General features: G+C 38.7%; 1 protein-coding gene and 1 long non-coding RNA gene across 2 annotated transcripts; one reads left to right on the top strand and one right to left on the bottom strand.

Moving 5' to 3' along the window:
- Positions 1-1,076: 1,076 nt before the first annotated feature.
- AGA (aspartylglucosaminidase) lies at positions 1,077-18,319 on the bottom strand. The gene is made up of 9 exons (XM_030492384.1): positions 18,100-18,319; positions 16,051-16,204; positions 15,278-15,390; positions 10,365-10,477; positions 9,372-9,483; positions 7,436-7,511; positions 6,513-6,620; positions 4,255-4,388; positions 1,077-3,413 (listed from the first exon to the last, which is right to left on the bottom strand). Exons 1-9 carry the CDS (start codon positions 18,251-18,253, stop codon positions 3,313-3,315), a joined length of 1,065 nt encoding a protein of 354 aa, XP_030348244.1. The 5' UTR covers positions 18,254-18,319; the 3' UTR covers positions 1,077-3,312.
- LOC115610612 lies at positions 17,675-22,023 on the top strand. The gene is made up of 2 exons (XR_003992290.1): positions 17,675-18,196; positions 19,861-22,023. It is a non-coding gene; the product is annotated as an uncharacterized LOC115610612 (long non-coding RNA).
- The last annotated feature ends 383 nt before the right edge of the window (positions 22,024-22,406 follow it).

The raw sequence follows: 22,406 nt of genomic DNA, 5'->3' as shown, positions 1-22,406 counted from the left end.
TAAAATGCAATCCAACTTCACAACTACATTCAAGAGGCAAGCTCATTGCTTTCTGTATTTTACACAACCAGCATCAAAATAATAATTGAGCAACAAACAGAATTAGAGCTGAAATGTATTTCAGAGTCTGCCTGGAAAGTATGCAACAGGTGAAAACAAGAAACTTCCTCTTCATCTAAGGCAGGAAAGTTCTTCCCATGCAGAGCTCCAAAATCACCACTTCTAACCAATAAAACCCCCTGATATTTACGATACCATTGTTTTTGTAAAGTTCTACCTGGGGGGGAAAGTCTAATTAAAAAAGCTCTTCTTTAAAAGACTTTTCCTTATCCTATTAGGAAAAACAAAAGTCACCAATAACAGGAATTCCCTGATCTGGCACACTTTGAAGCTGCTATTGCTTTTATTTCACAAACCACCACCTGTCACTGTAAAGGTATCAGCCAATCACACTGAGAGCACTGTACCACCAGCTGTATTTACCTACATTGATTCCAACTGTCAGGCAGAAAAAAAAAAAAAAAAAAAAGGAAAAGAAGAAAATGAAAACACAGCTAATACAGTTAAATGCATGAACATCTGAAAACGTTTGCTGCCTGACTCAGCAGCTTCAACAATAATAACAAAATCAGCCACAAAATCCTGAGATTCTGCCACATCTGCTCCATGGACATTTCAGTCATGGGTTTTTTTGCTGTAAATTTAATGGAGCTTATGTGGAGGAACGAACAGACCCCCCCAGTGAGAACATTTGTAGTTCAGTGCTTAGCAGGTAACGCATCAGTTGTACATTTCAGCTAGAGTAAATTTAACTATCACTGATGTTTCCTCACACAGACAGACTACAGATAATGGCACTGAAATCCTACACATACTCTGTTCCAAAACAAGGATGAACAGAGTTTTTAATGAGTTACAACCATCACACCATAACTAAACCCAAACAACAAATGCCAATAGAAGAATTTCCAAGTTACAAAGTAATCAATACCACTGTTGTTTTACCCTCTGAAGAGATAATATATTCACTCCCGTTTATGTAATATTACTTGTAGATTCCATCCAAAAGCCCAACCTTGAATTCTCCGAACATGTGATTTATTTCTGGTTGAGGCAGTTACAGATGAAAGGACTTCATCTTTCTTACATGAAAGGATGTAGCTTCCATGGTAAGCTACAACGGTGGTATCACAGGGAAGTTTTTTTCAATAAGTGCATACAAAACATTGTCAGGGTTCATATAGATTGCCTGATTAGAGAACAGTTCAGTGCCATGTAAAAACATAATGAGGGTATAAACTTACAAACAAAAAATTCCTTGAAATTGGATAACATTTTTTTAAATTTTTTTTTACAACCCCAGCAGAAACTCTTGAAGTTTTTGTTTATTTTTGGCAAGGATTTTTTCTTGTAAAAATCTTTCTTAAAAAATTTCATCTTTCTGCTAAGCGTAACAGAACAGCTCTACAACTAACAACCTTCAAAGAGATATTTTAAAGACAAAACATTAAGCACAATATTTTTAAATTCAGAGTTCTGTCCATAACATTAGAATGGTACATTTATAAATTTAATTTATAAATATAATAGACTGTCACATTAAAAATACATTAAAGTAATTTACACAAACTAACCCTTCCACTTATGAGAATTAAGTCAGCATCACAAAGCAACCTACATTATTAAACATGTAGTTGTGCATATGTCCATGGAGACAAGTAATTTTACTCTTGCATATAGATGAATCGTTAGAATTGCAACAGTGACCTCAGGCACACTGTTACAGAGCACTCATAACCTCTACTGGTATACACTAGCTAACACAGAGTGGTACAACCACACTAGAAAGCCAGCCATGGATGTTTCCAATCTCTTTCGTAAATGAATCCTGGTGGATTCAGCTGCAGCAGTTTGAGACACTGCCACTCAGCTGCCCATACTGAACCTTCTATGTTCACAATCCACAATGTTATCTTCAAAGTAACAGTCACTGGGATTTTATTAATCTATTTGCACTTGACTGCTTGAGTTATCTGAAGATACAGCAGCCATGGTAGATAGTACAGGTAGAAAACCTACCTTAAGCCACTACAGATATACTCAGTAACAGCTCCTCTGAAAAAAGCTTGTTGTGGCCTACAGTGAACTCCGTGGTACAAGATGCGCTGAAGATCCAGTGACAGAAGTAAATCCTCCAAATAAATTACTTCGGTAATGAAGTTCGACAGCAGGGCGTTAAAGACAGCTATTCTAGTCAGAACGGTTTTTTCCAGTTTTTAAAGATACTAACTTGGAACATAAGGCAACAGTCATTCTAAGGCACAGTACACAAGTATCTAAGCAACCTTACTTATAAATGATACATTAAGGTGTGCTTTTATTACCCAGTAATTTTATTCAAGTAGAGAAAGAATAAATCAAGTTTTATGACAAGACACTCATTTTACTTGCTTCCCTTTTTAACTTTTCCTAGGTCAAGTTTAGCAAAGATTCAACCAAATTATCAGCAAGCCACCAAGCTAAGAAAACAATCAAGCATCTTCAAATACCCATGAAACAATCCTCAAAATGCTGAAATTCTATTACAAATGATTCCTGGTATCTAGATATGGACAGTGACAAACCCAGCTTTGTTAGCTGTAGGTAACTCTCATGCTCCAGATATTCAACTGCTCCTTTGCAGGGGTAAATGTGCCACAGGGAATGTGCACAGCGTATTTACAGCAAGGAAATCACTGTGATTAAGATTTACAACTTAACTTCCACTACATAAAACAGGTGACAGGAAGGTTTTGAACTGTCTTCCCATCCAGTCAACACAATACTCCTCGAAGGCTTGTACTGCTAGGGATGTTTGGATGTCCTCTCTATTCAAATGTATTCTCAGCTGTTGTGAAACAAGTTAGAAAGGTCCAAAAGGAGATGCTCCTTATCTCTTAATTAAAGCTTTGAAATAGTCTCCATTACTCTTCAAACCTCTCTCCTTGCTTTTCAGCATTTGCATGCAACTTTCTTTCCAAGAGAAAAGAAAACCTGGACAGACAATTTTTCTCAAAATAAGTCTCATGTAGAGGCAGAGACCCTCCTGCTCCCTGTCCTTTGTTTCAGATTTCTGCCAAATATGTAACTAAATGGCAAAGCAAAGGTCCAGTTCAATGGTTACTATTCATCACTTTTGACTACTTAGTTCTTACAAAACCAAACAGACTATAAGAGCTGTTAGACCTTGGAACAACCATTTTAAAAAGTAACATCTAGGGAAGCTTAGCGCTTTCCTTGTCTTAAGTTTAGATGTTGATAGGACATAAGATATTAAATGCAATCTACTACTTGCTCAGTTGGCTGACTTAGCAAAGGACTAGAAACCATGAAGTGAAACTGAGTGAATCCTGGAATTTTATTACATGCAGCACCTAGGAAAAAAAAGAAAGGAAAAAAAAAAAAAAAGTGTAATTTGCTGCATTTAAGATTAGTGTCTTTGCTATTGTACTTTATCATCTAAGACCCAGTTACTGATTCTACTACAATGGTGTAATTGTTCTTTACAATCTGTTTAACCCAAGACATCTTAAAAGTACTGAATTTTAAGTAAAAATACAGTACTACTGACTGCTGCAGTGCAATTAATGCCCTTACAATACAATTCGAAACAGCAACATAAGTTAGGAAAATCTCTCTTTCAATCCTGATTAACTTAATGAGTTCCTCCAACACTAATCTCTTAAACACAGAACTATGGGAAATAAGAGATCAAAGAACAGCAATAAGCGGTCTAACTAAATAAGCCATGTTGATTAGCAAATTGTTTTCCTACTGATCTAAGAGTTCACTAATGAGATGCCTGGCACAGTGACTGATCTGGGAATGCTTTGAAGCTATGCTTAACATTCACATTCTCCCTGCCTTATGCCATATCTAGGGGAGGCATAAACATGCTTTTTTAAAACCTTCAAATTAATCATACACAGTCCAGGAAAACCCACGAAGGTTGTAAATATTTTTGATTTTTACTAAGACTTGCAAAAAGTTTGTGGAAGTCTAAGATATCAAAATGCAGAGGAAAAATGAAAATATCTCAAGTCCACACTAGGATACAGCTGTCCTGCTAACCAGCATTTGATATTATGAATGGCCAGTACTGCTGCAGTGTTCAAAGAATAATTAAAGACTTCTCTTTCAAAATCCACTTCTGATTTTGTACTTCTGTGACCTAATTAGGGTCAACAAGCTTTGTCTGTTAAGCAAAATACATACCATAACTTCCAGTTGTATTGGCACATATAACGGCACCAAAGAACTTTGGAGCATACTTCTGGATTCTGGAAATAACTTTCTGACAGGCTACTGTTGGGTCTGTTCCCATTCTCATATACTCCACAGCTTGATAACTGAAAAAAAACCACACACAGAGACAGTTAGCCATACTGAGATTATATGTTCTGAAATAACATTGATAGACATTGATTTATTTGATTAATGGAAATACATGAGAAATAATCTTTATCCAAACTTCATATTGGCAATTATTACTCAAGTTCTACATCAACAGAAATTACAGACAGGACTTAAAAGGGACTGCAAGATGTCCTCTGTACCATCTATCATTCTTGGGCAGGACTAAACCTGGAATAATGCTCTCATCATTTGCAGTAGAAGAGGCTAGCAACAGATCAGCTAAAGAACTGCAAAGAAGCAGTTAAAGAGTTCAGGGCTTTTATTTTTCACTGTGTGATTAAGTTTGTCATGAAAAGTTATTACTAATTTTCAAAAAGACCAATGTCAAGATACTTTTCTGAAGAAAACTGACCTCCGATATTACTGATCAATTATTGGTTTCAGTAAGTATTAAAAAAATTATCCAGAAAAAACTTCAGTTTCTGGAAACCTCAAAATTGACCCATTTTCTTTATTTCATGAATATGAAGGTACAATGTTTTGATCAAGACTTTGAGTCACTTTCAAATTTTTTTGCAAACCAATTTAAAAAAAAAAAAAATCTACTCGAAATGAAAGAAATCAAGATGAACTTCCTTTGTATCTACGGTATCATCAGGCAAACAAATACATGGGCATTGTTTGAGATGGATCAGTTACATTTCCAAAATGTCTTCAGAGGGAAAAAAGTTACTTTTGTTGTCATTTTTTTTCAGAACCTGGAGATTAGAAGATAACACATAATGTAACTTACAAGCAAGCAACACTAGATTTTGTTTTGATGAAAGACGCATATACCAAAACCAACTCTTGTTACCCTAAGACTCATCTACAGATAGCATTAACTACAGATGTTATCAAAGTACCATGAAAGAGAGCCTTCCTGGCAATTTAAGGCTCCTTATTATCTTAGATTTATTCTAACAATCAAATAGGTTCAAGTCATCTAAAGATAACTATCTGAATATAAAGGTGTATTTCACAAGGGTCTCTTCACTAATCAAAAACTCTGTAAGATGTTACTATCCCAAAGAAGGCAGACAGAAAATATATTTAACACTTCACTTCTGGCAAGTCAATTCTCTTATTTGTTTTCACGTGGGAATATCTAAATAACACGGACTTAGGAAAGATCTGTATCTACAAGGAACCTGTGATTAAGCATCTAGTCTGAGTTGTTTTCTAAAACCCACTGATGCCACCAGAGAATGTTTTAAGCATTAAAGCCAAATCCTTAAGGCTGCTAAAGCGTAATGTAAGCTTTTATTGATTAACCTCATAGTGGAGCTCAACTCAATACTGCTGTTGCTATCTGATACCTCAGGATAATTTGTGAGGTTGTCAATTGCCTTGTATTTCAAGACTGACTTGGAACAAATTGAAACTCATTGAGGACATTTGTAAATATGCAACAAACTAGTAAGCATTCTTAACTGCCAGTTTCAGAAAAAGCACTCAGGGAATATGAAGGCCACTGCTATATATTCCTTCAAGCATCAGTTCCTATTACATTCAGCACAAACTTCCATAACTCATTCCTGCTGAGACCAACTTGCAAGAATGACTGTCGAAATTCAATCATGAAAACACCGCTATTTTATGCAGGCTATGCAACCATGATGACAGCACTAAAACACTCTTCCAGTTTCAAATTAGATGCAATTATACAGGATTGTTACAGTGACACCTTCCCACTCTCCCAAGTAATCTCAGACTCACCCCTCAACCTTCCTACAATTTATAAGGCTTATTTCCCACACAACAAAACACTTAGTAGGAAAAAGCTAATCAGTTCTGTCAAAAAGCATGCAAGTTGGAAAAATACTCATTATGTGGTGCCTGCTTGCTCAACAGCGTGGTAGTATTAAAGGATCTGTCACCAAGATATTTAAGAAGTCATTTCTTTTAAGACAGATATAAGGATGACCTGATTGTGCTGCTGTTCTTTCCCTCTCCATTCCTTCCTTTACTCTCACTTCAGCAGCCAGTAAGTCAGACTGCCTTTTTAATCAGTTAGTTCATTTTCTGAGTTCACATTTCGCTAGAGAAAAATAGCAAAACCTGCCCTAGGGACAAACCTGGGTAAGAAGCGCATCATTATGTCACCATCCCCAGTGGCTGCAGCTCCTCCTGCTGTGCTATCTGCGTAGGATCCTGCTCCAGCTATCGGAGAGTCTCCTACACGGCTGTAGTGAACAATGGGAAAAAAAAACAAACAAACAAAGCCTGGAAATTACAGAAAACTGTAATTTAATAAGTCAAGTGGGATTGCATCAACGTAATAGCTCTTGGCCTGATATTGGCAAGTTCTTGTAACCTGGACATACTTTTAACTTTGTCAGCCTTACTGCCTCCAGCTGGGTTAAACTCACAGGAGAACAGAACAGGTAAAGAGGTCACCCCACTGCAGCCAGAAGTCTTGTCTTAAAACTACCAGAAAATGTGATCTGTGATAACCTGACTGACCCGAGGCTTAATCCGTCTCCAATGCGCAACTGTTTGTTATTATACTGACTATAGTTTGGGCAGTAACGTTTAGCCAGTGGGCAACAGTAAAGCAGCTGGGGACATTAGTATGTTCAATAACTTGTTGCTAAATCCAGAAGTCGGCTGACTTGGTTGACAGACAAGATTCGTAACTGGGTAGAAAAAAATCTCAAAGACAAAACACAAGCCTAGGGCTCTGATTCTATGTACACTTCTTTGGAGACCATGCACCTCTCCAAAACGCTTATTTGTCTCTGGTGCCATGCCTTACAAGTTGCCTTGCAACTGTGCCAGTTGTTTGTGTCTCTGTATGGTGAATTAAGCTGAAAAACAAGCATTCCCTCAAAGACAAATCATCTTGCAACAGTTTCTCAGTACAAGGATTTATGGCGGTGCCCAGAAATAAGCAAGGCCATTTTGTGATCATTGCAGTCTAAAATATATAACCTTTACATAAGCTTAATGTAGCAAATGAGGCAGGAAAAAAGTTTTTTGTAAACCCAGAGATACTAACCCTGGAATTTTGTGGACTGCACCGTTAGTAGATGTCCCAGAAGCAACAGTTCCACTCCCACCGATTACAACCATTCCTAAAGTTTTCAACAGGGATGAAACACATTCAGAAACACTCCTAACAAATTTATTTAATTGGCAGTACGGTATCAAACAGAACGACAATACCCAGACTTTTCAAACTACTGATACCCTTAAATATAGAGAAGTCGTACTCTTAAAGATGTTCTTTTTAAAACACATTTGGAAACCTTTTGGAGGCACTACAAGAGCTCAAAAAGCAATCTATAACAGTGAATGCCACACTGTTCAGAGCTGTACATTACTGATGCCCAAGCAGCCGCTGTCTCCTGATAAAACACCTATGTTAACCAGTGGAGAATAAGTACCTGGTATCACCACATCCTGCCCCAGTACCACGAGAACAACAAAGTCTGGAAATTATAAATGGCCCTTGAGGGAGATTTAAAAAAAAAAAAAAAAAAAAGGAAGAAAAAGGGGGTCACAAGGATCAGAAGGATGAGCTTAAATTTTACAGACGGTGACACACCACCTACCAAAGTTAACAAGAATTACATGGCAGGCAATCAGATGTGTGGATAAGCCTACTCCTTGCTAATTTTGTACTGATAAAGAAGCCACTGCCTCATATTAGAGAAGCTTAGATTGTCACTTGTAGCAGGATTTTGGATCAGCTGCTTCTCTGTAGAGCAAGACTTTACCTCTTTAAGAGAGGGCAGAAACTGCTGCTAGCATTAAACTTCAGTACGAATCAAGATCCAAGAAGCAGAATTCAAAGAGCTGAGTTCTAATTCTCTGACCTCACTAAGCAGTATCTCCTTCTCATAGAGAAGTTTCCTGACCAACAGAAGCTAAAAGCATAGAGGCACTGACTCTGTAGGCACCATTAGCCTCTGCAAAAAGACTGGAAGGGCATCTGTTTCTACCAACTTCCAAAAAGCTTTGTGAATGAAGGTTCTTCTCAAAACATGTTAGTCAAGGACATGTTTCATATATAAAACAACAGAGTGGGAGAACGTGCATATGTATATGCAAGTATAAATGTATAAATGTAAGCACCATCATTTACTACAGAACAGCTTAGGACTACTTCATGATACATCAATTCCTGACTTTTACTTAGCAGATTCCCCTCTCATGCTGACACTCCACGATTTCTGAGTTTTCTAGCACTGAAGACTGTATATCCCAGTAAAGAAAGCTACCTACCAACTTAAGAATTTGGTAGGTTGCCTGACTTCTGTAGAAAGTTAATTTGTTATTAGCAGAGTGGACTGGAAGCAAAGAAGAAACAACTTGTTATTTCTTGGTATTGCAAATACTATCAGGCAAAAAGTTCTGAATTGCTAAACTGAGAAAAATCCAGATGAAACCAAGGAGTGCTAGCTTCAAGACTACAAAGAATAAAGCTTTGGAAGACATGAATCCTAACTGCTCCACTCCTATGTCTGATCTGCTCATTAATCAATTTATAGGCTTGGCAATTAACAGTCCTCTATTCATAAGCTCTTAGAAGTTTTTGGGACTGCTACTGCTAACCTGTTTTAAGCATAGTAGTTTTTCCAGAAAATTATTTAGACAAAAGCCAGAATTGAAGAAAAATTAAAGCAATCTTTATAAGTTTAAGAACTGTTCAACAAACACTGCTTTTGGTTGGCAACAGGACTAATAGTTTACTCATTTCTTCCACCACTGCAAAGCCTTTTAAGTTGGTATGACAGCTACAGGGGAGACTTAAGTTAACCATAATCAAGATAAATATTTTTAATCTTGATCAGTTTTCTAAGCATTCATAGCTGCCCAAGCAATTATGCCAAGGTATCTGAGGGAAAAGCAGTAGGGCATTGAACAAAAGCTAAGGTGGAGGAATGAGGAAGAAAAAATATATCAGCATCAGAGTTACCAAAAGTTGTTACCAATAGTATCATGATTATGAAAACTTCTTTGTGAGATGTGTTCTTCTTTATAAGTTACTTTTTCAGGCCGTTTGTATGGTCCACAGGATTTTGAAGAGTCTGGTATCACATTCTGTAAATATTTTGTGATTTGCATGAATAATACATTCTGCTTCACTACACATAAATTTAAAAATACCACAATCAATACCTATAATCTACCACACAGGTAACAAATGCTCAATACTTACATTACACAGCTGTACTGAAATACCAGAAACTGATTTGCTTAAAGAATAAAGAATGACTTCTGGTATTATGCAGTAAAAAGTTTTTCTTACTAGAAAGTTATGTTAAAATTACAGATTCTCCTCTACTCAATCGACTGATCAAAAAAAAAAAAAAGCTCACTTCATCAAAACAAAGAAAATTTTTGAGTTAAAAGCCAGCCAGATGAACTGAACTTGTTTTACTAACGTCAAGACATTATTGTCAAGTCAGTATCATAGTCAAGATATTTTCCCAACTGAAAAACAGAATATGTATTGAATTAAAATGGTTCAGCAATGCAGCATTTAATAGCCAAGAAACAAGACACCATACAAACATGTAGAAATCTGTAACACTAATCCAAAAACAAACAAACAAAAAAATCCCACAACAGACAAGTTTAACAGACATCTGCATTAATGTGATGTGTTCACAGGTCTGCATAAAGCCGCTCTAACTTTTTAAGGACCTTAATTGCTACCATAAGATTTTCTTATAAAAATTTATAAATGCATCAAAAAAATATACACTCCGCAAGGTCAAAACCAGCAGGATCCAAGAAATAAGAGCTAGACACATACTCTTGCTGAGTCCACCAAACGCTTGGTAATTCCAAGTTTGTTCGTTTAACATGCAAAACTTCTTTTTTCTTCACACGTAAAGCACAACTTCAATATAAGCTGAAAGAGACAATGCTGCACTACTGACTTTCTAAACCCCACTATCACCACCACCACATTTTACCTTCCAGTAGTTTGGCTGACAGCTTTGATTAAGCCACTCTGAATACACCAGAAGAGATTTTTGGGTAGTTAAATCTTCATATGGAAACCCCATTCTTACAGCAAACAGGGAGGCTTGAAAAGCAACAACAAAGCCAAAACAATTAATTTATTCATATTGTTATATATTTTATGATAATGCATTCATGTAATGTTATCTAGAAATCAAGAAATTCTATATCCTTCACAGAGATGAGAAATATGTCTTCAGGCAGCAGTATCAGCCATTACAGTGATGTATAACTGCAGCAGCAAACCCTCCCTTCACTGGCAATATCAAATTTCCTCAATTCACTGTAACTATGTTAACATATGTAAGTTTTACCATTGAAAGAGAAACAGATTCAACTCTGTTAGTCAACTGAACACAAATAACCTGAAGCAAGAGTGGTCTGGGCTGTGCGTGTCACAGAAATATTTAAGTGTATTATACAAATAACAGTATATTTTCTTTAAAAAGCTAGTCTTCTATGACAAGTAACAGTGGCACGTTTACCACCAAAACACTGATACTCGCAGAAATCAATCCACCAGCTTACATATTACATATTACACTTCTTCCTTGCAGTTTGAAAAGTGACTGCTTCCTTGTTTTGAAAATTAATACAGTATGTGTCAAGGGAGGAAAATAAATACCAACACAAGCAATGAAAGAATGCTGCACTTCTAAGAATGGCTTTTCTCATTAGGCAAAGGGAAAAGAAAAAAAGACCAACTACTCTTTCATCTTTTAGTTGTAGATACATTTGATATTACCCCGTAAGAGATACTGTTGCTAGACTCAGATGCTTGAATTTGTATTACTAATCCTTGATAATAATGTCACTATAACACTGGAGAAGCTGAACGAGCTTCTCCAGTTCAAGAATTCAGAAAAGCCTTCAATTATTTCTGGACAGCTTTTCTATGTTTTCTTTAAAACTGAGACAGTTAAATCCTCTTTGCACTCAAAGAAAACTGACAGTTTCAATTAAGCAAAACAGGCAGGTTTGGTGGTTTTAATTGTTTTTTGTTTGTTTTTTGTTTTGGAGGTTGTTCTTAGGTAAAATTGTGCATGTTTGTCAGTCATTCTTTCATGACTTCTAAAGCCTTGTTTCTATTCCAGGAAGCAGAATTGGTCATCTTTACTCTCTCAACTGTTTACTTGGATTATTGGTCTAAGTATTGCTAGGAGAAAAAGGCAAAGGGTCAGGCACACCGTGATTATGAAACTTTCCTATCTGTTGGAGACAAACCTGAAAATTTCTTGGCACATGATAACCAAACTAATTCTGTTTCCTCACTTGTAATCATTCTGCATTAAATGTCCCTTGCTAGACTCAGTGCGTATACATGGCTTTTATTGCTAATTTTCTAAGACCTGTCCTAAAGAAATTAGGCAATGAACAGAGAAAGCAGTTCTTTTAACAGTGCCACTCTGATCAGTGTGGTTATCTGTATCTGTTCAACAAAAGCTACACCACGGCTAAGAAGCAGAACCCAGGAAACTACACGCTGGTCAGCCTCACATTGATTATTGAGAGGATGATGGAACAACTAACTCTGGACACCATTTCCGAGCACATGAAGGACAAGGTGACTGCGAGTTGTCAGCATGGCTTCACAAAAGGGAAGTCATGGTTGATCAGCCTGATAACCTTCTATGATGAAACAACTGGTTTGGTATATGAAAGGAGAGCAGTGGATATTGTCAACCTTAAACTTCCATATAAAAGGCTTTTGACACTGTCTCTCACAAGATCCTCAAAGAGAAGTTGATGAAGTATGGCCTGGATGAGCAGACAGTGAGGTGGACTGAAAACTGGATGAAGGGCTGAGCTTAGAGGGTGCTTGGTGATCAGTAGTATGAAGTCTAGTTAGAGCCAGTAACTAGCAGTGTACCACTGGGATCAATACAGGGTCCAGTACTGTTCAGTATCTTCAGTATGACCTGGACGATGGGGCACGCATCCTCACCAAATTTTGCGGATGATACAAAACTAGAAGGAGTGGCTGAAGCTGGGACTCTTCAGCCTGGAGAAGAGAAGGTTCAGGGGGATCTCATCAGCGTATAAAAATATATGAAGGGAGTGTGTAAAGAAGATCAAGCCAGGCTCTTTTTGGTGGTGCTCAGTGACAGGAAAAGAGGCAATGGGCACAAACTGAAACATGAGAAGCTCCCTCTGAACAGCAGGACACACTTCTACGCTCTGAGGGTGACAAAGTTGCCCAGAGGTTGTGGAGTGTCCATCTCTGGAGATATTCAAAAGCCATCTGGACATGGCTCTGGGCAACAAGCACTAGGTGGCCCTTCTTGAGCAGGGAGGTTGGACCAGAAGACCTCAAGTCCCCGCCAACGTCAACCATTCTACGATTCTGTAATGCATTGCCTTCCTTAAGTTCTCTATGTACCAAAGGTTTTAAGATGCCTAAACTTCATTTTTTTGAGTCAAGGTAAACAGAACTGTGAAGACTATTCAGGTGTCATGGCACTCTAACAGATGCCGTCAGTATTTTAACACTGAAAATGAAAATTTCATGTTTCTGGCAGTAAAATTTTACTGCCAGAAACAAGGTACGTGTCACACATTTAAAAATGATCAACTAAACAAAATGAATGTGTGCCACAGCTTGCCTCCTCCTCTCCAGTGTCAACTATTCATAGAAATTAAATTTTAGGAAATGGGCAGACTTTCCCAGATTATATCATTAAATATATTCAAATAAAAGTGTAGTTTAGTTATTGGGAGAAAAAGTAAAGAATAACCTCAGCAATTTTGCATCTTGAATAAAGAAAGCCTGCAGAGATTATCTACATTTATATTAAAAGGATTTACTATTCTAGCTAGCTTTTCTGGTGAAAACGTGAACATTTTCATTTCTCACATGCTGAGAGATGTATTCTTCTGAAGCTATAGCTCCATTTTCTCTTCATCAATTTTTGCTTGGCAAAGACAACTGTAGTTTTCTTTACCCAAGTTCTTATTTCTACAGAAAATATGTGCTTTCAAAATACTACTTTTTCTTACTTCTCACTGCTTTGATTCATTCACTAACATTTTTGCCCCATCCAACCTGGCCTTGAACACTTCCAGGGATGGGGCATCCAGTTTCACTGGGCAACCTGTCCTACTGTCTCACCACCCTTATAGGAAAGAATTTCTTGCTAAAGCCTAATCTAAATCTACCTTCCTTCAGTTTAAAAACTACTTGTTTTTAAAGTAGTTGTCCTGCCATTACATGCCCTTGTAAAACATCCCTCTCCAGATTTCCTGTAGGCATCCCTTAGGTATTGGAAGGATGCTATAAGGTCTCCCTGGAGCCTTCTCTTCTCCAGGCTGAACAACCCCAACTTGTCTCCATCAGAGAGGTGCTCCAGCCCTCTGAGCATCTCTGTAGCCCCCTCTGGACTCGCTCAAGCAGGTCCATGTCCCTCTTGCGTTGCTGGCCGCAGAGCTGAATGCAGTACTGCAGGTGGGTCTCATAAGAGCAGAGTAGAGAGGGACAATTACCTCCCTCGACCTACTGACCACACTCCTTTTGATGCAGCTCAGGATACGGTTGGCCTTCTGGGCTGTGAGCACACACTGCTGGCTCATGTTGACCTTTTAGTCAACCAACACCTCCAGTTCTTCTCATCAGGGCTGCTCTCAATCCAGTCCCCACCCAGCCTGTCTTTATGCTTGGGATTGCCCCGACCCAAGTGTAGGACCTTGCACTTGGCCTTGAACTTCATAAAGTCTGTGTTGGCCCACCTCTCAAGACTGTCAAGATTCCTCTGGATGGCATCCCTTCCCTCCAGCATGTCAACCACACCACACAGCTCCATGTTGTTGGCAAACTTGCTGAGGGTGTAAGGGGGAAAGGAGTATGACGAGCATTTCTTCCTCCTCTAACACCTGACCAATTTCTTTTTCAGCATCATCTATCATATCTCTCTTACCAAAGCCACTTGTAACCTAGTCATGGCCAACTGCTCAAATTAAATACAATCTGCAAATCTCAATCTCTCTTTTCAGTCCTCCTGTCAAACATTGTCTTCACCTCCCTCTGTTGCCCTATTTCACTCCATCAAAAAACTACTGTTGCACTTATTTCTCTATCATTCTGCACATGTTAATTCCCTCAAGAATCTTTAATCTTCTCTTAGCAGTTTCAAAGCACTTACCCTTAATGCTCAGATGCCAGTTTCACACTGATCGCATTTCTTTCTGAGCAGGCAAATACATTTTAAAAGTCCTTAACCATGAGCCAAGTAACCTTCTGTTCAGTACTCACATACCTCCCTGGAATGTACATCTTTTTGAAACCAGTATTATTCTAACAGCAGCAGCTCATATTTGAAAAGCTCAACTACTCCTCCAGTTTGCTGTCGCTCTTTTGTTATGCCTAGGAGTCCAGTCCCTAATGCAGTTTTTTACATTCAAATTCTCTTATATTTTTAAACTATGAAATAAAAGTCATGCTGAATACATACTAAAATAGTAAAATCTAACTCTACAGTCTATTAAGTCTGTCATTCCTTAGAAAAAGTTGCTTCATGTTTTTAAATTAAATGTTTACATCTGACAGCTGCTATAGTGCCTTGTATCAAATCATCTTTGATACCTTTGATATCAGTGGTATTAGCAAAGCCTTGGGATTACAAGTTAACGTTTGCAATTAAATTGGTGGAAAGACCACAAAATCGTGTTTTTCTTTTCATGTCCAAACAGTGAACAACAACTTAATTCATACACGTGTAATAAGAGAGTAAACACTTCTGAATTATTTGAATACTCATTCGATTGTCAGGGAATCCTTCCTCCTATATTACCAAGAGTAATATACAGCAATTTTGGCAGGAAGTGTTATAAGAAAAAGGTATGTCTTGGAAAGAGTTGAAGGGATAATTACCTGACTCTCCCACTAATAACGTATGCTTAGTGTATTCCATGACTTTTCGTGCCACACTGATTGCATTTTTAACATATCTGAGATCTGCAACTGCTCCAACTTCCATAGTGTTGCTGTAAACAAAAAATATTTAAAACTTCTTAAAAATACAAGAATAATTGCACATTTTTATCAGACAAAATCTGTTCTCATCTGAATTAGAAAGCTTGCTCTTTTAACATACTGCTTTAATTGTTCTATGCCATAGACAGATGACATCACTAGTCTAGTAGCAGACAAACTACATCACTTGTGGGAAAAACTCTGTCCCTATATTGTTTTCCTTCACAGGCATGGGGATGAGGCTCAACAAACAGTAACTCAGCCCACAGTAATACTTTCAGTAGAATAACTATTTTATTACATAAACAAGAACTACACACTTGCAATTACTTTTTAATCAGGACAGCTTTAAATGGTAAATAAAGTACAGAATACAATTGCTCCAGAAGTGAAATATTTATGGAAAGAAGGTAAAGGGAAAGCTTACAATGCTACCAACCATCTGCTTTGCGAGTGCTATATCTAGAGCTAGATTACTGCACTACACAAAGATTCAGCAACAAACATGCTAGCTACTCTTCCACTAATTATTTTCCCTACCTCCACAAGTTTACATATAACTTGGTCCTATAGTTAACCCTAAATCAGCAAGATCTCTGTAACAACAGATCTTACATTAAAATATGCTAAACACTACTGGAATCATTCTCTTCTCCATGTAGTTTTCTTACCCATTCATAATCATTGCATCCAGTGTTGTTTCTCCACTTTCATCTGGGCTTCCTCCATATCCCACACTCCCATCGCATTGGTCGATCTCACACTGACCACAGCCTCTCTCAACTGCATCCAGCTCAGAACCTCCCAACTGCAATACTCCCCAAGCTGTAATCAACACAAACAATTAATAGACACTAGTGAAATGTCTCCACTACTGCTTTAAAGAATGTTTTAAAGATGGACATGATGAAGATGCACCATATAAGTGGGTAAAGCAAGTAAATTATAACTTATAGGTGAAATAAAGTTAAAATATTAATATATTCAAAAGATTATAAAGCATTACTTTTCTAAATACTATTCTTGCATATTAGATTAGTGTTTCTGACTGAGAAATTGAGCTTTTTTTTTTTCTGACTGGGAAGGTCTTTACTATCATCACAACTTCTATACATTAAATAACCTCCTTCTTTGCTAAGAATCAACCATTGCTTTATCACTGCTTATTTAAAGCCCTCGGGGGGGGGGAGGGGAGGAGGGGAGGGAAGAAGAGAAAGGGGGAAGCAAAACTTTTATGTCAAAAGCAAAAGTTATGACAAGCAGCCCTCAAAAGCTTCATATGAGAATACAAAGTGTCCAGCTGCAGAATAAAAGGATCTAAACCATACAGTGATCTAAATGATCTAAAGCTGTATTAGTAACTACGTAAGAACAAAAAGAAAGTGGAAACAATATCAAGAAATTACAGTCTCCACGTTCTCCTGTTCAACCTTTAGTCTTTTGCTCTTTAGGATCTAGGTCATGGTGCTGTTTCATAAGACATTACAGACATGCCAAACAACACGACTTGAGTAAGCTGGGCCTGAAGGTCTGGCACATATGACATTTCACAAGGTTGGACCTCAGGCAAGATTTTCCAAGATGCCGAGCTTGCTGCCACTGCGAGTTGCAATCCTGCTTCCTCCTCTTTGTGCTGGCTCTGGTGCTCCATCATCTGCCAGACCCAGCACAAGGGGTGGCAGGAGAAACATACAGCCCAGCTCTTTCTGGCAGAAGTAAGCAATTACACTGTCTCAACCATCTCAAGAAGCCTCATCTTTACAAATGCTGCATGCAACTGCATAAAACCATCTGCACCAAGGAAAAAGACACCTAGCATCCAACTCCACATGCGCCTTTATTATAAACTCCAGTAAGGAGTACTGCTCCAAGTCCTACTACCTTTATTGGTGTGAGTAGCCTTAACATCAGCTTTCAAAAGCTACAAAGCAAGCGCCTTGCAGTTTTCATGACTGCATTTCACTTCTGACCTATATAAGGCTTTACATGTAACCCATTTCACTAGCAAAGCTTCTGTAATATGTGATTATTTGCAACTCAACAACAGTAAAATAACCTACCAGTCTTCTAAAATCAATGTCCACAACTAGTTTATGTTGCCATAGCAAAACCTGCTTTGACTGTCAATAACACATCACAAAACAATACAGAGCTCCAAAAATACAATATTCATAACTGTCTAAATGTTTGGGGCAAGAATGAATCTCAGAAGGGTACCATTAAAAACATATTATTAGCAAAAGAACGTTTTTAGCCTAGCTTTTCCACAGTTCATAACCCTCTCGGCTTCCCTTTTATTTTAAATGCACTATTCCCAACCTTGAAAGCTAAACCATTTGCTTGCAGGCTGTCAGGCAACACCAGTGCTCAGCCACAGAGCACCACCAACGCACAGGCAGCTCAGGGGCCTGGCCCCTTCCCACAGGAAGGTACTACGACGCCCCGAGCCCCGCCGCAGGCCCTCCCCAAGCGGGCAGAGAGGTACTTCACGCAGCTTCCCTGCGGTACCAGGGCTCGCTCTGCCCCATGAGGGGGGCGGGTAGGAGGCGAGCCAGGCCCTCCGCAGCCGGAGCCGGGTAACGGAAGCCGGGTCACAGCCCACTTTTTGCCACACGTAAGCGCGGTCACGCCTAAGAGACTTCTAAGCCAACAAGCAGAGCCCCCGGCAGCCCCTCAGCAGGCCGGGACACCCCGCCCCACCCGGCCCCCCGCCGGGACACCTGTCTCTGCGGCCTTCCTAAACGCCCAGGTGTTGATGACTACAGGCAGGGCGGCAGCCGAGGCAGCGCCCGCCGGCTGCAACGCGACGAGCAGGAGGTGAGCGACAACTATCCACCGCCGGACGCCGCTACACCCCGCCGCCGCCGCCGCCATGGCCCCGGCGCGGCCCCCGGCCCACCCCCACCGCGGCGCCACGAAGCGGGCGGCGGCCGCGCATGCGCACCCGGGCCGCCGCGGCGCAGCGGTACGTTCGGTGGTGGTTAGTGGCCGCGGTGGAGGGCGCTGCCCGCCACAGGGGAGTGATGTTTCCCGGCAGGGGCTGCGTGCTGCCCCGTGCGCAGAGGGTGGCCGGGCCGCTCGAGGGACGGCTTTGTGTCAAGGAAAAGCCTAAATGCCTCCCGGCTAAGGCCAAGGCCCAGCGCAGATTAAAATGTGTCTGTGTGTGTCTGTGTGTGTCTGTGTGTGTCTGTGTGTGTCTGTGTGTGTCTGTGTGTGTCTGTGTGTGTGTGGTCACAGTGGTGAAGTGACATGCTGGGGTGTAAGAGTTGGCTGTGGTGGTGCCTGGTGCTGGGGCTGAGCGGTGAGTGCCAGCACAGACCCTGTGGCAGCAGGGCTGCAGAGTGAGGGTGGTAAAGCATGGTCAAAAACAATTTCCATGTTTGCTCATGAGATCCACACACAGCGTGCGCCTTGCTTACACATGAGTTTGTCAAAAGTGTCCCAATGGCACAGAGGTGTTTCTGCGAAGGGCATTTTGGGATCTCCTGTAGTGAATAGCTTACAGAACAATCTGTAAAAAGCTTTGCTTTATAGAAATCATAAAACATAACAAGTAATTTCTTAATTCTGTCCCTGCTGTTCAAGCTTTTCATTATAAACCATTAGCAATATTTTAAAGCCATTTGACATGTTGCCATAGCAGTCTGACATTGTCAGGTCCGTAGGCTTGCCTGCTGTCAGCGTAATGCAATTTGTGCTCAGGGCTGGTTATGTTCAGTTACTGGCCATCAACCAGCTGCATTACTTTTGAACAACGTAAAAAAAGGTGATTTCTGCTTCTACCAGAAGAAAAAGATATAAAATATACTGCTTTTTGTTTGTTTCTTACTTTTTTCGGCTCATTCTCATTACTGCTTTCTGATATGTAATGGGCCAAACTCAATTACGCTTCACCAGTGGTGTCATTGGTCTTGTATTTATATTAAAAAGAGACACTTGAACCTTACGTGTGACAAGCTCAAGCTTGTAGGCATGCATAAACTGTAAGCGTACTTAAGCTGATTTAAAAGGCCTGAAGCGATATTATTTTTATTATAGCAAAATGATCCACAGACTTTGGAATTCAATAGTTGTCACAAAAGAAATGTGTTATCCTTTATTACCAAAGTAACAAAATAATAAAATGCAATATTGGTTTTGACTTTAGTAATAGCGTGGCCTTGGTTTCCGGCCAGTTCCCAAAATCAAAGCTGCAAGTAGTCTACAGAAACCTTTACTCAGGTAAATACTGTTAGCTGATTTATATCTGATATTACTGTTCTTATTTCTGTCACGTATTTCTGTGTAAAGCAGTTCAGGAATGAAAAAGGGCCAAAATACAGATCCGAGTTAATGTTAAAGGAAGCAAAACAGAGGAAAATATTTTCAGGGAAGTAATTCATTACTGAAAAGAAAATTCGTAAGTGAAAAGAAAAATATAATCAAGCATGTTCCTAAAATGGATATATTAACAATATTTTTCAAATATTGTTTTCTTTCAGAAAGATAAAATGGACCATTATGAAAGAAAAGCACTTTGATGTGGATGTCATTCAAATAAAAGTATTGACTGTGATGGTTGCATCTGCAGGCTGAGCCTGCACCGCTGTAGAGAGAATATTTTGTACAACTTGAAACAGCATAACATAATGCTTTGAGGCCCATGTAGAAACTCAGTTGTTTTGATTTTTGTGATGTGCGTTCTAACTGGCATTCAAATGTGAATGACTTCCAGCTAGATATAAATGCAATAATGAATCCATGCTTTACTGTATGCTATGTTATTAAATATCATATTTTAATGGTAACTGTGAAAAAACTCACAAAGCAAAGACTACTCTCAGATACAGTGTGTAAAATCAACAGAAAGGTTGATAGAACTGTTTTTACATGCTGAAAGCTGAGCAGAATTTGAGCAGTATCTGTCCAAGACAACTTTGCAAGTCAGTTCTGCTACATCCATCTGGGCTCTTGATTTGCCTTCTGTCTCTGTATATCAGTATTTTAAAATTGGTCTTTGAATTAAAAACTTGTTTGTATTTTCCTAAGAATTAGCTGTTGGTTTATATCAGTTCTTTCTAAATGGGCAGTGATAATGTACTTTAATCTGTTCCTCCCCCAATACTTACTGTTATCTGTAGCTAAGATAAATCATGATACCAGTAGACGTTTTTCTCTGCAGCTAAAAATCAAATCATTGTTTCCACAGCGTTTTTGTTCAAGTGCATAATATTAAAAGAATATTCGAGAGAAATAGTTCTGTGGACAAGGGATTACTGAGAGGATCTATAACAGACAACACTGTGACTGAATGGCACTGGATAATTAATGAAATACACAGGAGGAGATTCACCTCTTTCACCAAGAGTGTCTGTTCCTACAGTGGCCAAATTCTGACCTGAATTATATCTGTGTGACCTTATCTAGCACCATCTGTACAAAAATGCATGCCTGGTTCCTTTTTGCTGTCTCAAATTTTCCGTAAATGTGCTTTGAAATCTAATTAAGGATTGTGGCTATATCTGTAATTTGTTTACATTTTAATCTTGATTTTGCTTACACTTTCTAATATCAACATACACTAACAAAAACCAAATCTGAGAATAATTTTCTTAGTGAAAAGAATCAACCATTCGATTAGCATTTGGTATGGAAACTTAAGTGTGGTTTCTTTGAGGTTTTTTGGAGGGTTTTTTTGACACGTAGTATTTTGAATCCATCATGTTTCTAATTAAAATATATTTTTAAATGACCCTGTGTTGTGGGTTTCTGTTTTGTGGAAGCACTGTACTCTTTTTTTTTCTCTTTGGATCCCTTTCATGGCTTCTTACAATACGTATGTTCTCCCATTCACTGAACTACACTGGACATTCATGGCGAATGTCTCCATCACCCACCTCTTAAATCTTCTAGGAAAGGCCCTTATGCCCTCTCTCATTTTCAAAGCTACTTAGTTATACTTACCTGAATCCTCCATAAAAAATCAGCATCAGTGTCAGGTCTGTCAAAATGTGTAATGTTTAAATCACACAATTATCCAGACCTCTGCTTCCCATATTGTTTTTCTGGTTTCATGTCTTCCCTAGCAGCAATCTTTTCCCATGTGTTATGTGTTCTCTTTTAGTTGTACTGTAAAGTCTCTTGGGTATGGGTTGTCATTTCATTTTAAGTATGTATAGCGTACAACACCAGTGCGTCCTAGCTTAGCACTCTTTCATCCTTGACAATATGTTGATGAGCATTAATATCTATAATGAGGAAAAGTACAGATGATAATTATAATAACCATGCAGCCATCAATAGTAACTAAACAGTAATAGTTGTGTTTCCATTGATAAATTTGCTTTTGTTACCACTTTTTTTATCAGATTGCTAAGTTACTTTCTTACTTTGTAACCTCAAAATAATTATTACATGTCACAGAATAATATGTTCTTGCACTATTATTTTGGCCTGTTGTAGCTTTCTGTCTCAAAACAAGTTATGTGTAATATATTTCCTAGTTGTAATTGCTATACTGGTCCACCACAGTAATAAAGTTGTCATATGGAACATGTAATGGACCACTTTACATTGTTGGAACTGCCTTTTTTATTACAAGTCCTTGTAACTTTATGATGTCTTCATAAATGTGATCCATAGCAATAATAAATTTGTTGGACAAATGCAGCAAGTTACTGTTTGCTTCCCCCAACTCTGAAAGTTGTCTTGACATTGTTAAATGAGCATACTTAAAGTTTTCAATGTTGAAGGGAAGGTAACCAGCAACAAATATTATTTTAGAAATATGGCAAATTACAACATCTACATCTATTTCATGTGGTTTGAGTATGCCTACCAAAATTTTTAAATGGGATCCTCATCGATTTTGGATTACCTAAATCTGGAGGGCATATCAACACATGCAGCACTGTGATGTTTTCAGTCCCAGTATTGGGAGCACTTATTGTTCCCAATAAGCAATTGCTTTGGGAGGTAGTTTACAATGTGTAAGCCCCAACTTTGACAAGAAAATTGTATGATGCCTGTGCATAGTGCTCTGCCCAAG

The sequence above is a fragment of the Strigops habroptila genome, chromosome 7 (genome assembly GCF_004027225.2).
Source record: "Strigops habroptila isolate Jane chromosome 7, bStrHab1.2.pri, whole genome shotgun sequence".
NCBI lineage: Eukaryota > Metazoa > Chordata > Aves > Psittaciformes > Psittacidae > Strigops > Strigops habroptila.
The sequence above is the reverse complement of the archived record's forward strand: the minus strand, read 5'-3'. Positions and strand labels throughout refer to the sequence as shown.